This window comes from Anolis sagrei, chromosome 2 (assembly GCF_037176765.1).
Source record: "Anolis sagrei isolate rAnoSag1 chromosome 2, rAnoSag1.mat, whole genome shotgun sequence".
Lineage (NCBI taxonomy): Eukaryota > Metazoa > Chordata > Lepidosauria > Squamata > Dactyloidae > Anolis > Anolis sagrei.
Genome location: NC_090022.1, coordinates 221,740,694 through 221,759,311, shown reverse-complemented (window position 1 = coordinate 221,759,311; position 18,618 = coordinate 221,740,694). Strand labels below are relative to the sequence as shown.

At 40.5% G+C, this 18,618-nt stretch overlaps 1 protein-coding gene across 1 annotated transcript; it reads right to left on the bottom strand.

Moving 5' to 3' along the window:
* Positions 1–1,482: 1,482 nt before the first annotated feature.
* Positions 1,483–17,555, bottom strand: FXN (frataxin). Its single transcript, XM_060762240.2, has 5 exons — positions 17,366–17,555; positions 14,350–14,447; positions 12,584–12,704; positions 10,348–10,445; positions 1,483–4,966 (listed from the first exon to the last, which is right to left on the bottom strand). The coding sequence occupies exons 1-5, from the start codon at positions 17,504–17,506 to the stop codon at positions 4,813–4,815; spliced, it is 612 nt and encodes a 203-aa protein (XP_060618223.2). The 5' UTR covers positions 17,507–17,555; the 3' UTR covers positions 1,483–4,812.
* Between the last annotated feature and the right edge of the window lie 1,063 nt (positions 17,556–18,618).

The following is an 18,618-nucleotide window of genomic DNA, read 5'->3' as shown; positions in this document are numbered from 1 at the left end:
CATTTTGCCCCCATCTATGGAAGGTATCCTCAGAGGTTGTGAGGTCTGTTGGAAACTAGGCAAATGAGGTTTATATATCTGTGGAATGTCCAGGATGGGAGAAGGAACTCTTATGTGTTTGAGGCAAGTCTGAATGTTGCAATTGGCCAGCTTGGATGTTGGTTAGAAAATGAGTCTTTAAAGCACCAGCTCCAGTTGCTGATTTAGACATAAAAATAATTTATACAAACAAGGGCTGCAAAAAACATTTCTGCACAGAATTCTTCCAATCACGAATTAAGCCAGTCATGCCACCTGCCAGGAAAACCCAGTTTCCCTTTAGTTTTGTTGGTTTCTATTCAACAGAAAGTCAGCTGTGGAAAATACATTACAAACTTTGAGATTTCCCGCAGCCTTGTGGCTCCTTTTCAGGTGTAGGTGGTGCTATTTCTAGCCAATTAAGCTTTCCACCTTTAGAAAAAGGCAATGAATAAATCTTGCCAACAAACCACTGAGATAGATTTGCCTTAGGGTCCCCATTAGTGAGAAATGACTTGAAGGTGCATAACAATAGGAAGTGAAGAGACGGAAAGCACATACTGATTAACTAGATAGGGTACATTCATATGTTTTTAATAGCATTCATGTTTGCCTTCCCAGTTATTTCTGACTTATGGTATCCTGTCCTGAATTTTCTTTCCAGGAGTTATTCCGATCTTAAACATGAGCCAACAATGTCATGCGGTGGCTAAAAGTCAATGCGATTTTGGCCTGCATATATAGGAGCATAGTGTCTAGATCCACAGAAGTCATGCTACTCCTCTATTTTGCCTTGGTCAGACCACACCTGGAATACTGTGTCCAATTCTGGGCACTGCAGTTGAAGGGAGATGTTGACAAGCTGTCATGTGACCAGAGGAGGGCGACTAAAATGATCAACTGTCTGGGGAACAAGCTCTATGAAGAGTGGCTTGAAGAGCTGGACATATTTAGCCTGCAGAAGAGAAGGCTGAGAGGAGGCATGATGGCCATGTATAAATATGTGAGGGGACGTCATAGGGAAGAGGGAGCACACTTGCTTTCTGCTGTGCTGGAATCTAGGACAGGGAACAATGGCATTAAACTACAGGAAAAGAGGTTCCACCTGAACATTAGGAAGAACTTCCTAACTGTGAGAACTATTCAGCAGTGAAACTCTCTGCCTTGGAGTGTAGTAGAAGCTCCTTCTTTGGAGGCTTTTAAACAGAGGATAGGTGGCCATCTGTCTGGGTGCTTTTTATGCGATTTTCCTGCTTCTTGGCATGGGGTTGGACTGGATGGCCCATGAGGTTTCTTCCAACTTCTAGAGGCATTGGCTGTGCCTTCCTCTGAGGTCACCCAAGATGTGCATAACTGAGCAAGGATTAACCCTGGTCTCTAGTTGTAACCGAACACTCAAACCATTACACCAGACTGTCGTTCTGTGTTTAAGACAGGAATGGATACATTTGAACTTACAGGATGTTTGTTGTTTTCTCTTTATTTACTAGATCCCTAGGATCCACTAGGTGACACAAACATATATCTGAAGAATCCATAGACCATATCTGTTTTTCCAGACAAAAATGTGAGTTTTCTTTTCATGTCAGCAATGTTTAGGTCATAAGCAAATGTCCCTTCTGGTAATGCTTTTGTTAAACAATTACTGGAAATAATTGCTGATCTATTAGTAGATGCTGATCAACTTTCTGTCTATCTCTGCTTCTCATAAACGATACCAGAGAATATATTTTAAGTAGTGTATTCTCATCACTAATCTTCTAAAGTAGGAAATTACTATTGGATTTTGAGAGAAAGAGGGTTGCTTCCCTATTGTCTTTGATCACGTTTTAAAAAGTCTTGAGAAATGGTGGGAAGAAATAGCAGAGGCTTTCAGTGTTTAAAGTTGGATATGCAGACTGAGTTGTTGCTACCTTTTAAAAAGCCTTTAAAAGCTAAATTAGTCTGCGCCTTAAGCCGTTCTTTTGCCTTTCCTAATCTTAAATAGCAGGACACCAATATCTGATTTTCCTAAAGTAAAACAAAGAAAAAAACGGGGTATTCACATCTTGTTCCTACTTTGCTTTGCCTCACAATAACAAGTTGGGGGAGGGATCTTGAATTTTTGTTGAACTTTGCACTGCACAGAGAGACGTTTAAATATCAAACAAGCACCGACATGATTAGAGCCCTGGCAAAGATTGGAAAATAAGTTTGCAAAGGAAAAAAGCTCTGTAGATCAAGCGTTCAGCTGAACACTTTTGCAAATCTACTTTCTTAAAAGCTAAAATTAATCTGCTCTGAATAGAGCAAGAATCTTAAGATTCATATAGAAGTATAGAAAGATCCTATACCAGGTTTTTCTTCAGTGAAATAGTTTAACGCAATCACTATCACGGGCATTTCATGTGAAAGTCTTGTTGCAGTGATTTGTTTTTAGTTTACCCCTTCCAGAACTAGATTTCTCGTATGCCTCACTGCCATTATTGTTCAATCTTATGGAAATTACAATTAGAATAGTGGCATTTCAACAGTTGAGTCAGATTTTCTGAAAAAAGTCTGAGATTTTATGGACAGAGATCCACCTTATATAGGTTAGGCCAGGGGTCCTCAAACTACGACCCAGGGGCCGGATATGGCCCTCCAAGGTCATTTACCCAGCCCTTGCTCAGGGTCAACCTAAGTCTGAAACTACTTGAAATCACACAACAACAACAATAATCCTATCTCATCAGCCAAAAGCAGGCCCACACTTCCCATTGATAAGTTTATATTTGTTTAAATTGTTCTTCATTTTAATTATTGTATTGTTTTAAAGTGGTTTTTTGCACTACAAATAAGATATGTGCAATGTGCATAGGAATTCATTAATTTTTTTCAAATTATAATCCAGCCCTCCAGCAGTTTGAGAGACTGTGATCTGGCCCTCTGTTCAAAAAGTTCGAGGACCCCTGGGTTAGGCTTTATATGTTTTTTTCTGCCTATTGTTGGATGTTTAGTAGAGTTGTGTGTGGAATTAGTTCCTACTGTTCCTACAATTTCTTTTGTGTCTTCAGTTTTTTCAAGAGCACGGAACTGGAAGCCCCCTCCCTTCATGAAAATCTGTTTTACATGAAAGTCTGATTTTGTCTGCAGCCAAACTTGCCTCCTTGCCTTGAAAAGAGAATGCAGGTGTGGAGGTGCATGCAGGCAGGCCCAGTGCATACCTGTAGCCGAGCGCCTCTTAAAACAAAAGGCACTCGGCTGCAGGTACTTGGGTGCACGTGTTTTCCGGACCTGTCTGCATGCCACACCACACATGCACTCCTTTTCCAAGTATAGTGCGTGTGTGGCGTGCAGGCAAGCCCGGAAAGCATGAGTGCCTCTTACTCTACAGTAGAAACAGCAGGTGCCAGGTAAAGCATGCACTGGGAAGGGGAGCCAGTGGCTGGGAAGGTCTGATTTTGGGCCCCCCAAAACAAATATCTACCTTCTTGAGTTTGAGAAGCTTCCAAAAAGCAGATTGGGGCCCCCAGCATAAGCCAGGACACAAAACGGGGCAAGATTTACCCCAAAAGCATAACCCTAAAGTTTAATGGTATCACTGCCTGTCCTGTAATTTTGGGGGTACAAAACTTCTGGGCATAGAAGTTAGTGTACCTATCCTATCCCTTTCATCCACTGCACACAGTAAAGGTAAATCCAGTCGTGTCCGACTCCGGGGGGTGGTGCTCATCTCCATTTCTAAGCGGAAGAGCTGTTTGTTTGTAGACACCTCCAAGATCATGTGGCTGACATGACTGCATGGAGCGCCGTTACCCTCCTGCCTGAGCGGTACCTATTGATCTACTCACATTTGCATGTTTTCGAACTGCTAGGTTGGCAGAAGCTGGGGCTGACAGTGGAAGCTCACACCGCTCCCCGGATTCGAACCTGCAGCCTTTTGGTCAACAAGCTTAGCATCTCAGTGGTTTAACCAACTGTGGCACCTGGGGCTCCATTCACTGCACATACACCCCTGAAAATCTGCTTCTGAAGGTTGAGAGAATTTGTGGAATAGTATAGGATATTTTCTTAATTTTTGTGCAGTCTCCTGTATCATTACACACAGAACAATCATGTCAAGGGGATGCTGGGGCACTAGGAAGCTTCTCTGTTGCTCCCTTCCTTTCTAACATGCCCGATATCATTCCCCATCTTGAATGAAAGGAGAGCTCTAAAAGCCAGGCTATTTTGCTTAAAATGATTTCAGCATTGTACTGAATAAATCAAAACATTGCATTAACCACGAGCTGCTAATCCAACCATTCTTTCAAGAGGTTCCCTATTAGTCCAGTAATGCCCAAAATCAACAATAATGAAATCTCTCTCTTCATAGTATCCCAACCACAAGGTTTTAACTGTTCAGCAGGACTGGTACTCACTGCATTTGCCGACAAGCCCAATATAAACACAGCTTCTATAAGCAGACTTTCATATGGTGGAAATGGTTTTCATCATCATAATCTCCGCAGTTTACATAAATCAAGCTTGATTTTTCAGTTAAATCTCCAATTAAAGGAGAATAGTTGATACAACCAGAGATTAGTTCTTCCAAAAGACAGTGGGCTAACTATTAATACTCATTCCCAGTTCAGAGGTTAGGAGGAAAAAAGGTACATCACAAACAAAAGAAAAAATGGAAACATGTGAGGAAAAATACTTCAATATTGTTCCATTAATAAAAATGACCTTCATCAAGTGTTTTAAAAAAATTCAAGTTATATCGACATCCAAAAATTAGAGTGAAACAGACCATGGAACAAATTTCAAAGTTTTTAAATTTCTGAGATATTATCAAGTATGTTCTTGTCCCGCACATGCTAAAGTTGATAAGTCCAATTTGGTTTTGAATGCAAATGAAAGTTCCTTTGCCAGTAGTTCATGAAGTGAAATGCCGTCATGAGAATACACCCATTTTTTCCCAGTCCAGTCGTAACGCTTTGGGCCGCTGTGAAAGAATAAGAACAGAGTAAAAATGTAAACATCTGCAAAATGTGGCAGAAGGGTATTTACATTGAAGACCTGCATTATATAGAAGTATAGAGGAATTCTGCCTAAAAGGGAAGACTAGGAAACTGAGAAGATTTGAAACATTTAATTTTTTTCTATTTATTGATGCATCCATTCAATTAACAAACTTTTGCCATACAAAACTTATCTCGATATACATTATTCCAAAAATCAGTTTACCTTATATGACACTTTATACATTTCTTATATGTGTATTACCCATTCTCCTCCCCATTTCCCCCCTCCTTCCTGGAACAGCAATTCCAAATGATATCATTGCGACAATTTAACTGTGTGGAAAGCATGGCTCAAGCTGCTAGATCTATCATCTCCATCTATTTTATCGGTTAGAATAGACAGTTTTCTACACCAGTCTTGTTTTGGATGACTATTTATATACCTGTTTTTCCTTTGATTAATAAAATCATCTATATACATAAAAATGTAATGTTCATTTGTGGGATTAACATAACTCAAAAACCACTGGACCAATTGACACCACATTTGGACACAATACACCTACCAGGCCAACAAGTGACCATAATTCATAAAACACTGAAAAACACAGCGGAAGAGACTTTAAAAGCCAAAAGAATAAAAAATACATTACAACACATGCGCAAAACCACACACACACATATATATACAAACACACATATATGCACATATATACACATATACACAAATATATACAGTACACACATATATGCACACACAAAACTCATATACACAGACTGGGCCATAGCAACGTGTGGCAGGGAATGGCTAGTTGATTATATATTCCGAGAGAGAAGACCACCAAGTTTCCAAATACCATTTGGTATTGTCTCTCCATTCTCGGGCGATTGTTGTCTGTATTGCAGCTATTATATATTTTAGGATTTCTGTCCAATTATTGTTGTCTTCCTTTGCCTCTATAGTGAGAGACATGAATCTGGCTTTATCCCACTTTAATTTTCCCCTATTATTTCTTCTATTACATTTCTTATTTTAATAATAATAATAATAATAATAATAATAATTTAAAAAAACTTTATTTGTACCCTGCTACCATCTCCCCAAGGGACTCAGTGCGGCTTACATGAGGCCAAACCCACAGCACATCAATAAACAATAAACAGTATTTTACTATAATCATTCTGGATTTTTCTGCAATCTTACCACATGTGGGAGAATGAACCTATTCCCCCACAATTATGTCAACATTTCTTTCCCATTATATGAGCTAATTGAAGGGGGGTTCTATACCATTTACAGATCATTATCCTTTGGGTTTCTTTGATCCTCATATGTTCAATTTTCTGAACGTTGCAAATCTAAGACTTGATTAATTTCTTGCTAAAGTTTTTTTCTTGTTTCCAACTCTCTATAAGGGTGGTTTTTGTGTTGTAAGATAAGGTTATTAATTCCTTGTACAATAACCTAACAATTTCTTTGTCTTTTTCTACTTTCCATTTAATTATTTTGTCTAGTGGGATTTCTCTATCTCTCTACTGGATGGGCCTAACCACGCTATCCAGTTCCCTTGTCCGCCTTCGTCTTTTATCTTGCCCCAGTTTGTTATTTCTCCATTCACTACATTTCTTTAGATTTAGATAAACAGAATACTTTAACATTGGTTGAATTTAGAGAGTCCTCAAAGACACTATGTTCATGTTGTCCCTCTTGACACACAAGTATATTTAATATTTTTTTCTGGTACAATGAAATTAAAACTTGCTGTTTGGCTCAAACTGGGAACTTCTGGTTTGAATGAGCCATCCAAAGCAAATTGTAAGCTGCTGCTTCATTTTAAGGAACAGTCTTGCTGCAAAGGGTTCAATCAAACCATAACTTAATGTTCCAGACATGTTCACATGTAGGGAGTACAGTAGATCTATTTTTACATTAAAAAGACCAAATTGGAGGTAAGCAAAATCTACTCTTCCTCTAGTTCACCTTAGTATAATGTACTATTTAATTTTTTTTCTTGTGTCAGAAGCAACTTGAAAAACTGCAAGTCGCTTCTGGTGTGAGAGAATCGACCATCTGCAAAGACGTTGCCTAGGGGACACCTGAATATGTTACCATCCTGTTGGAGGCTTCTCTCATGTCTGCGCATGAGAAGCTGGAGCTGACAGATGGGAGCTCACCCTGTCTTGCGGATTTGAACTGCCAACTTTCACACCAGCACCTGGCACAAGGGTTTAATCCATTGCACCATCATGGCTCCTACTATTTTTAAAATGAGCCCTCTCCAACCTGGCTGATGTTTCAGAAAATGCTTCTAGAGATGCTGGGACTACAACCTCCATCACACTCAACTATCATAGCTATGCTGTTCAGCAATGGTGGGAACTATAGTTCAGTATATGTGAAATGTGCTAGGTTGGAAAGTCTGCCTTAAGCAATCTTCTCTTGGATCACATCCCATAATGGTACTAAGCTGGAGGGGAAAATGAAAAAGGAGTAATGTAAGTTCAAGTTGAAGAGAGTGGAACAGGTTTTGCTTCCAAAAACATCTCAATTACGTAACAGAATTCCACTCATATTTTACAGACCAACAGAGAACTGCCCCATCATGCTTTGCTTGGCCTTAAGTACCTCTGCTACAGTTTGTGGAAAGGAAGACGAGACTTTGCTCCAGAGGCCAAGACAACCTACAAGCCCTGGAAGGTTACAGCTGAAATGTCAAAAAGCAAAAATCTGACTCATAGGTATTTCCTGCTTACATGTTTCCTATAATGTCAAAAGCTTCTCCAAAACCAGGAGTTTGACAGAAATCTTTAAGAAGCACCAATTTAGAGATGAAAGAAACCTGCAGTGCCATCCAGTATCAAATAAACCAGTAGTCAAATTCAGTGGGAGTTGGTTTCTTACCACAATGATTTGGTGCTTCTTCTTCCCAACTAGTCTGTAATAATAGACCCTAGTGATTGAGCCTTCTACAACACAGTGACAGAGCACGTTTATTCTACTGTTACACAAGCTCACTCTGTTGGCTAGAATGAGAACTACATGGGTCCTTTCCTAACTTCCTTTGATTTTAATAAATATAGAAAGTATAGTGATTTGTATGTTGGAGTTTAACTCAGGACAGCTGGGTTCAATTCCCCACTTGGCTATGAAAATATACTCTCAGCTCCAGAAACCACATTATAGGGTTGCCCTAGGCTAGGGTCTCCATAATTCATAAACACTTGGAAGAAAGTATTGAGCTAGCAATGGCAAATTCTATTTGAGATTTGCTTTAGTTTTTATTTTAGTCCCCCACATTGTTGCCGAATCCACCAATTACTAGACTTACAGTGCACAGAATCGGAGGTACTGCACAGCTGTAAACAGACTTTATTTTACAAAAGCCAAAAAGAACCAAGACAAAACTATTCTAATAAATATTTTGCTGTATTGCTGAAGGCTTTCACTGTTTGAATCACTGGGTTGTTGTAAGTTTTTTCAGGCTATATGGACATATTCTAGAGGCATTCTCTCCTGACGTTTCACCTGCATCTATGGCAAGCATCCTCAGAGGTTGTGAGGTCAGACTTCTGAAGATGCTTTTCATAGATGCAGGCGAAATGTCAGGAGAAAATGTCTCTAGAACATGGCCACATAGCCCAAAAAAACCTACAACAACCCGAATATTTTGCTTTTTACCATCAAGGTAATGTTGGTACCAAAATGTTTCATTTCATTTTCTGATGAACTGTGGACCGGAAAATGTGTTCTGGTTGCAATTTGGTTGTTTATTATTATTCTTAATAGTATTAGTATTAATATCCCATTTTTTCTCTTGCAAAGGAGACTCAAAGCAGCTAACACTAAAAATCCTAACAATGTGTAAATTGAAACCTTGATTCCTACTTCGGGGAAACACTAATTCTGGTTAGGGTCAGGAAAATGTATATTAAATCCTAACCACAACCCTAACGCCTAATACATAATAATTCTCATTTTGGTAAGAAAATACTCCACAGCTCAATCAATGCAAGTTTTTGTTTTATTTATTGTAAAAAAATAGCTGGTACATGAAGCATAATCAGTTAGCAGTGGAACATTCTGAAAATCTGGATTACCAATTTTGGTAACACTGTTGCAATCAGAAAACATTGTTGATTTTCCACCAGCCTAAAGCATCCCTAAACATATGGTGTCCGCTCAGTTAACACTAGCCCTTTAGCATTAACAGATGCAAATACAAAATGTACTATCTATATTTGGTTTCCAGAATTATATAAACGGTGAAGTTAGTCTTGCATTTTTTATTAAGCAAAAAGCATAAACATGATGGATAGCAGTAGCCTTCTTTAAACAAATGAGGTAGACATAAGGGCATATAATTTATCAGCATATTAGATCTATAATACAACTATAATAAGTTTAAGCAGGTATCAATAGAGGGCTTGTAAAAGTTAATTTTTGAACCACAACTCTTAACGAGTCATACATATTGTTTTTAGATAATCTAAAGCTTTCAGAAAGTTTTAGGCCATCTAGTATCAATGCAAAGGACTTCCCAAAAGCTTCACATAAGCAATTCTGAGGGGTGCAAACGAAGCCAGGTTACTACAGTATCTGGAGCGCCGTACAGGGAGATAACTATTTCCATGTTATGGCAGCTCCACTTGCTGCTGGTTCGCTTCCAGGCTAAATACAAAATGCTGGTTATTACCTATAAAGCCCTAAACCATTCAGGCCCAGACTATTTGAAAAACTGCATCTCTGCGTACAAACCAGAATGAGCACTGCGGTCTGAGGAGGAGGCCCTGCTCTTGGTCCCACCTCTGTCTGAAGCGTGACTGGTGGGATCGAGAGAGGGGGCCTTCTCTGTGGCTGCTAACCCCTACCTAAAGAACTAAAAATGCCCCCCTCCCCTCCCCTTTAAAAAGTGTTTAATGACTTACCTGTGTAATCTAGTTTATGGAGAGGAGCAGGATTAGGACTCCGAAACATATTTTCACCCGATATTGAACACTTACCTTAGCCTGTTGATGTGATATATTATATTATGTTTTTAATGTATTGTGTTTTAATCAAGTTGACTCCCTGTACTTACTATGTTTACTTAGTTAAACCCTTGGTTTTGGTTGTTTATAAGTTATATTGTGTTTATTTTTTGTTTTGCCCTAATTGTTATTTGTTGGGCATTGAATGTTTGCCACTTTTGTTATTTTTCTAAATTACCTTGAGTCTCTTTGGGGAAAGAGAGCAGGTTATAAAGCTTTATTATTATTATTATATATTATTATGTGAAATCAATGCATTTTAAAGTTGGAGTAGGAGATATTTCAATCCAATTCTTGGTTTTCAGATCACTCTAGTTTCCAGATATATGCTTACCTGGTTGGAGAGGACAGCCATATCTGCTTATTTGGTGTCTGTTTATTGATCACATAGGTTCCCATGTTTCCACCCAGTTTGACTGTTAATACTCCACTCTAGAATAAAAATGGGTAGATACAAAAACATCATTGTTAGCAATCAGCATAATTCATATAATGTATTATATAGTAAAGCAGTGATGAAAATCCACTGGTTGCTTCTGAGCAAGCCCCATGCTCTCAGGCTCATTGGAAGGCGAATCAGCATAATTCATATAATGTATTATACAGTATTGCGCTGTTAATGTGACACAAATCAAAATGAGTTACCAGGAACAATGGCAGAACATTTATCCACTGAGTGCAAATCATACTGTGATAGGATAAGATATCAATCACACAGAAAAATATGTGAATTAGAATTTGAAATGTTTCCAGTAGCTCAACATTAGAAAATAAATAAATATAATATATGTTATTTTGGCTGAGCAGATGTTGATTCCTAGTGAATTTTCAAAAGGCTATTTTATTTCCAGAATAAAAAGTAAGAATAAAAAGTAAGGTTGATTGAATTATGAAATTTCATCCTGAAAAGTCAAATGGTGTCTTCGTCATTTCGTCAATTTTCCAAATGTGACACCATGTGGCCAAACCATGCATCTAGTCCATAATATCCATGCTGGAATATCTGAAGAGTGGGTGCTTCCTGGAGAACGGCTCCTAGCACTAACAGTTCAAAGGACTAAGCTATTCTATGCTTCTTTCCTTAATGCAGTGATTCTCAACCTTCCTAATGCTGCGACACCCTTAATACAGTTCCTCATGTTGTGGTGACCCCTAACCATAAAATTATTTTCATTGCTACTCCTTGAACTCCTTGAAACCCCCTCCTCCCCCAACAGCAGAATTGGGCCAAACTTCCCACACCGAACTCCCAAATCCCTCCAGTATTGTCCCATGACAATTTGGGATTTGGGAAGAATTTACAGTGATTTAGAGGAGATGTAGTTCACCTACCTCCAGAGAGCACTGTGAACCCAAGCAACTATGTATCTGGACCAAATTTGGCACAAATACCTGATATGCCCAAATTTGAATACTGGTGGGGTTGAGGGGGTGGTGGTTGATTTTTTCATGTGGGACTTGTAAAGATAAAGGTTTTTCCCTGACATTAAGTCCAGTCGTGACCAACTCTGGGGTGTGGTGCTCATCTCCATTTCTAAGCCAAAGAGCTGGCGTTGTCTGCAGACATCTCCAAGGTCATGTGTCCGGCATGACTGCATGGAGCGCCGTTACCTTCTCACTGGAGCGGTACCTATTGATCTACTCACATTTGCATGTTTTCGAACTGCTAGGTTGGCAGAAGCTGGGGCTGACAGCAGAAGCTCATGCCGCTCGCTGGATTTGAACCTGCGACCTCAGCAGTTTGTTGACCGAAAGGTCGCAGGTTCGAATTGGGACTTGTAGTTGTTGCCAAAGGGGTTTCTAAGACCATCAGAAAAATGTGTTTTCTGATTATCTTTGGTGACCCCCCCCCCCCGAAATCCCCCTTGCAACTCCTCCCCATTTAGAAACGCTTCCTTAATAGCTCTTTGAGATAAAAATGGGGAAAGAAGTAGTAGGAAAACATTAGTAAGTGGAAACTGGCAGCCTGTGATCCCCCTCTATCTAATAAAATCCCATGTTGAAGCAGGATAATGGACTATAAATGCATCACTTATAAACACCCAGTGACTGCAAGAGTATGCACCCACATATAAACAATGTTTTCCTGGTAAGATTTTTTCCAAAGCATGAATCACATCTCCACATAAACGGCTGTAATGAAAAAGTAGAATTGGAAGTTCTGCAGAGGAGCAAAAGCAATAACTTCAAAATGAAAAGAATATGGCATTGAGGAAGGTGACAGATGTGTAGGGGGGAATAAAAGAGGCAAATGGTTTGGATTGAGTGGCATGTTAAAAGCCTGACATATGGCAAAGAAGCAGCACGGGGAAAGGCAGATGTTGGCCTCAGAGTGTGGTCTTTACATTACAAAAACAATACGGGGAGCCTAAAAGAGCTTCACGGATTCACATGAAATTTCATAAAGTTCCCTCATACAATACTTTTGGGAATCAGGAATGATAGCATGGTCTTAAAAACTACAGTAAATTGTAGCAGTAACACACTTATTGTCAGGAGACGTTTAAGGTGTTCTGATTAGAGACAGAAATGCCTGCAAATATAATCAATAAAATATAAATTTAAAATACCCCAAAGGACACATCATACTCTTCAGGAGTAAAGGGCTTGTCTGCCAGATCATCAAAGAAATCCATCAATGACTCTAGAGTTTCCTCAGCAAGTTTTTCATATGTTGTTTCATCTAATGAGCTGTAAAAGTAAAGAGAGCAAATATTAACTTGCATTCTATCCACCTTTAAAAAAAGTGAAAGACTCATGCAACATCAGTACTGGAAAACAATATACAAGCTAAATGGAAGATATTTCTCATAAATATTCCAGAAGTTACATTAGGCAAGAAAAAATTATGATCTATATTGTCCTGACACAGTGAAGACTGCTGCTATGCTGCTGAATGCGCATGCCCAGTGTAGAATGCATCTCACCACATTAAAACAGTGGATGTGGCCCTTAATGACACAGGTTGCATTATCACAGGATGTCTACACTCTACACCACACTTCTAATGCCTAGAAATGAAGAATTTAAACATATAATTTGCATTTTATTTCCTTACTAGCTGTACCCGCCCCGCGTTGCTGTGGCCAACCTTCCTTCCCTCTTTCTCTCCTTCTTTCTTTCCCTCCTTCCTACCCTTTGTTCTTTCCTTCTCTCCTTCCTTCTCTACCTCTTTCCGACATCCACCTCCCTTTTTCTTTCTCTCCTTTCTCACCTCTTTCCTTCCTTCCTTCTTACCTTCCTTCCTTCACCACTTCTTTCTATCCTTCCTTTCATCGCCACATCTTTCTTTCCTTCCTTCCTTCCTTCTCTCTTTTCTTCTTTGCTTCTCTTCCTCTTCCTCTCCTTTCCTTCTCTCCTTCCTTCCTTCCCTCTTTCCTTTACTGGTGGTGGATGAGCCCCCCCCCCCCCCATACTGGACCCACCATTGTGCCATCCATTCCTAGCTCCTGCTCTGGCCGGAAGAGGGAGGATGGTTGACGGTGCCTCTCGTGCTTGCTCTGTCCTCATGAGGGGGCGGGCCCATGGAATTTGCATGCGCTGTGTTGTCTTCTACCTTTTTTGAATTTTAAAGTTCTTTTTGCTGGTTTTTGGGGTGATTTTAGTAAGTGTCCTGTGGCCAAGTTTGGTGTCATTTCGTTTAGTGGTTTTTGAGTTATGCGTGTCCCACAAATGAACATTGCATATATATATATATATATATATATAGAGAGAGAGAGAGAGAGAGAGAGAGACTAGCCATCCCCTGCCATGTGTTGCTGTGGCCCAGCCTATGTACATGTGTTTTGTATGTGTGTGTATATATTTGTGTATATGTGTATATATGTGGTTTTGCACATGCACTGTAATGTATTTTTTATTTTTTGGCTTTTTAAGTCTCTTGTGCTATGTTTTTCAGTGTTTTTATGAGTGATGGTCACTCGTTGGCCTGATACGTGTATTGTGTCCGAATTTGGTGTCAATCCGTCCAGCAGTTTTTAGTTAATGTAATCCCACAAATGAACATTACATTTTTATTTATATAGATTGTGAGCATGCAGGTTTCAGGAGTTTGTCCTCCTTTCAACTTTCTCCTGCCTCTTTTCATTTGCTCTGGAGGTTTCCCTAAAACCAGATGTTGAAGGTGCATCAGCAGAAGAACGAATTGGGATCCCCACCGTAACCACTCCTTTTAGCAACCAATGTCCAACAAATGTACAATAGGGCTGGCTATGGTTTTTTTTTCCCCATTAAAATTCTCAATGTTCATTTCGGATCATCTGGCGTCAATGTGTATCAATTTATGTTTGGGAAATTACTCATAATTACTAAGCAGCCAATTCTGTAAGCAACTCACCTCTTGTCAATGAGGGTCCCTGCAAGTCTTACACCTATAAGCTGAATGTGCTTGGCTTTTGCCATTAGAAAAGAGTCCAAAGATTGTGAAGAAGAATCCTGTGAAGAGACCAGTTTTCAAGTACTTTAATGAAAGGACATTATACTCTCCAGCAGATACTCAGTGGAAGTGTTATCAAGGCTTTCCACAACTTTTGGAGGTGCAGTCTTGTTTAAAAGGGTCCCGCCAAGTATTATGATGGATAAATCATTGTGATAAATAATGCTATTGAATAACAATAATAGTTATGGTTTTTCTAGAAAGGCATGCACTATTCCACTCCTATCAGACAAACAAAATCCCTGTTTGCAAACTCCCTTCGTATCCTAACTGAACCCAATACCACTTGAATTGGCTTTTTGTCAAAAGCTCTGATAATATATTAACTTGCTTGCTCAAAGTGATCTGTCTTAGAAAGATGAGTGACCGCCATGATAAGAGAGATGGAAACATCACATTCTTGATATTTCACAGTTGAAATTTGTGCCTACATCTTATTAATTTTTCCTTTTGTAATTATTTTTTGGGGGAGGGGGTGCTATGTAGCACAGTATCTCAGCAAGATGAAAAAAACTCTCTTTCCTTAAGAACACCAAAGAAAATATTCACACTAATAAATCAGGGATAAAATTCTAGGTTGTAATTTAAATTAGAAATATTTCTTATTTCTTCCATCATTCCCCCAAAACCCACGTTTACTTGTGCTTCTCCCCAAAAGGGCCATTGTGAGAGAGTTATGGGACAATCTACACCAGGGGTCCTCAAACTAAGTCCCAGGGGCTGAATACGGCTCTCCAAGGTCATTTAACCAGCCCTCACTCAAGGTAAACGTAAGTCTGAAATGACTTGAAAGCACACAACAACAACAATCCTGTCTCATCAGTCAAAAGCAGGCCCACACTTCCCATTGAAATATTAATGTTTATATTTGTTTAAATTGTTCTTATTTTAATTATTGTATTGTGTTTGCACTACAAATAAGGTATGTGCAGTGTGCGTAGGAATTCATTCATGCTTTCTTCAAATTATAATCTAGCCCTCCAACAGTTTGAGGGACTGTGGCCTGGCCCTCTGTTTAAAACGTTTGAGGACCTCTGATCTACACTCTCTTAGAAAAGAGAGTGTAGATCAGGAAAGGAAAGGTGGCATTAAAATGCCTAACATTTCTCTGCTACCACCATTCAACACAGGCTATACACACACATACACACACACACAAATATATATAATTTCATTTGTTACCCACTTCTCCTCATAGCTCAAAGTATTATTACTGTATTTATAATTATTATTTATAGTATTTATATTCTGCCCTTCTCACCCCGAAGGGGACTCAGGGCGGATCACAGAACACATATACAGAAAACATTCAATGCTGATTATACAATGACAAGACAGACAACAGAGAGAGGTAAATATAGGCTTTTTCTCATCATTCAGGATCTTTTTGAGGCTGTGCTTGGCCCCGGACACAGGGGGGTGCTGTTGCTCCATCTCCTTGCCAAAGAGCTTTCTTTGTTGGTAAACTTTCCTCTGAAAGCCTGCCTAAAATACCTCTCAGCTCAATGCAGTTCCTATTCAAAATGCCTCTCCTCTCCTATTCAACTATTCACATTACTGTTTTCTATCTGCTAGGTGGGCGGGGAACTGGGATGAAGGTCAGGAGCTCACCTTGACCCGTCTTCAAATTGTCAACCTTTCAGTTGACAAGATTTACTGCGGCTGTAGCCGGTGGTTAACCTGCTGTTCTAAAGCCAGCCCTCTGGAGTACAATACAGTTCCAGATAAAATTCAATACTATAATACATAATACAAAAGTTAAAATACAATATGAATAGAATGTAAGTGGCTATGTATGTGAAAAAGAGATTGCAACCTTAAAAAAAGGGGGGGGGGGTTTGGGACAGTGTCATAATTGTATGTGACTGGCCGGGAATTCTGGCATCAGCAACAACAACAACAAAAGACTTATGCAAAAGTTGGACTTCTGCCAATCAAAATGTCAACATTGTCATTTTGAGCCACGTAGCTCAAGTGCATCAATACTACAATGTAGACACACCATGAGATCATGGGAGTTGTCGTTTGGTGAGGCAACAGCACTCTTTTGGCAGAGAAGGCTGAAGATCTTGCAAAACTACAGCTCCCGGGATTCCATTGCCTTAAGTCACGTAGCTCAAGTGCATCAATACTACAATGTAGACACACCATGGGATTATGCGAGTTGTAGTCTGGTGAGGCACCAGCACTCTTTTGGCGGAGAAGAGTGAAGACCTTGCCAAACTACAACTCCCAGGATTCCATAACCTTGAGTCACGTAGCTCAAGTGCATCAATACTACAATGTAGACACACCATGGGATCATGGGAGGTGTAGTTTGGTGAGGCATCAGCCCTCTTTTGGCAGAGAAGCTTAAGACCTTGCAAAACTACAACTCCCAGGGCTCCATAGCTTTGAGCCATGTAGCTCAAGTGCATCAATAATACAATGTAGACACACCATGGGATAATGGGAGTTGTAGTTTGGTGAGGCACCAGCACTCTTTTGGCAGAGAAGGCTGAAGATCTTGCAAAACTACAGCTCCCAGGATTCCATAGCCTTGAGACATGTAGCTCAAGTGCATCAATACTACAATGTAGACACAGCATGGGATCATGGGAGTTGTAGTCTGGTGAGGCATCAGCACTCTTTTGGCAGAGAAGGCTGCAGACCTTGCAAAACTACAGCTCCCAGGATTCCATAGCCTTGAGACATGTAGCTCAAGTGCATCAATACTACAATGTAGACACAGCATGGGATCATGGGAGTTGTCGTTTGGTGAGGCACCAGCACTCTTTTGGCAGAGAAGGCTGAAGATCTTGCAAAACTACAGCTCCCAGGATTCCATAGCCTTGAGTCCGCCTGCAAGCTCCTTTCCTCCCTCCTTCCCTCCCCAAAGAGGCGCTTATTGGGAGCCTCTGCCCCTTTGCTTGCTCACCTTTGGCTGCTTGGCTTGGAAAGGTAAGGAGGAGGAGGAGGAGGCGGCGGGGGTCCTTCTCCCGGGGCCCCCAATGGCTCTGCAGCCTGCGACCCTCCTCCATGCAGCCAAAGGGACCCCAGCTGCTCGGGGCCTCCACATGCTGGAACCAGGCGCCAGGGAAAAAGCCCTGCCTCCTCCCACAGTGACGCCAGGCAAGCGACAGAAGAGGAGGAGAAAAAAAAAGTAAACATCGCCAGGTGCGCTGCTGCCCCCAAGTGGCCACGCGAAACACTGCAGGGCCTGGTTGGTGTTTCCTCGGCAAAATGTTGCTCAGAGGGGGTTTTTTTTTGCCTTGGTCTTTTACAGTGCTTTTACAGCAGTGGTTCTCAACCTTCCTAATGCCACAACCACTTAATACAGTTCCTCATGTTGTGGGGATCCCCAACCATAAAATTATTTCTGTTGCTACTTCATAACTGTAATTTTGCTACTGTTATGAATTTGAATGTCAATATCTGTTATGCAGGATGTATTTTCATTCACTGGACCAAATTTGGCACAAATACCCAATACGCCCAAATTTGAATACTGGTGGGGGTTTTGTTGGGGAGGGGTTGATTTTGTCATTTGGGAGTTGTAGTTCACCTACAATAAAAGAGCATTCTGAACTCCATCAACAATGGAATCGAACCAAACTTGGCACACAGAACTCCCATCACCAAGAGAAAACAATGTAAGGGTTTGGTGGGCATTGAGTTTTGGAGTTGTAGTTCACCTATATCCAGAGAGCACCGTGGACTCAAGCTATGGTAGATCTGAACCAAACTTGGCACGGATACTCTATATGCCCAAATGTGAACACTGGTGGAGTTTAGGGAAAATAGACCTTGACATATGGGAGATGTAGTTCACTTATATCCGTGGACTCAAGCAATGGTAGATCTCAGGCATGTAGCCGGGGGGGGGGGCCTCGGGGGGCCTCAGCCCCCCCCCCCCCAATTCTCATGGTGGTTCGCGAAAAGGCCTTACTGGTGCATTATTTAAACTGTTATGTTTATTCATATTATGATCTGATAACCATACTCAATATATCCCATATGCATGAGGATATTGGGGTAATGATACAAAAGGTTTGCTAGGTTAGACCCTCTTTCACTCAGACTCAGCCCCCCCCGAAACTCAGCCCCCCAAACCCCCCCTGAAAAAATTCAGCCCCCCCCCCCCCCCCCGAAACGAAATCCTGGCTACGGGCCTGATAGATCTGGACCAAA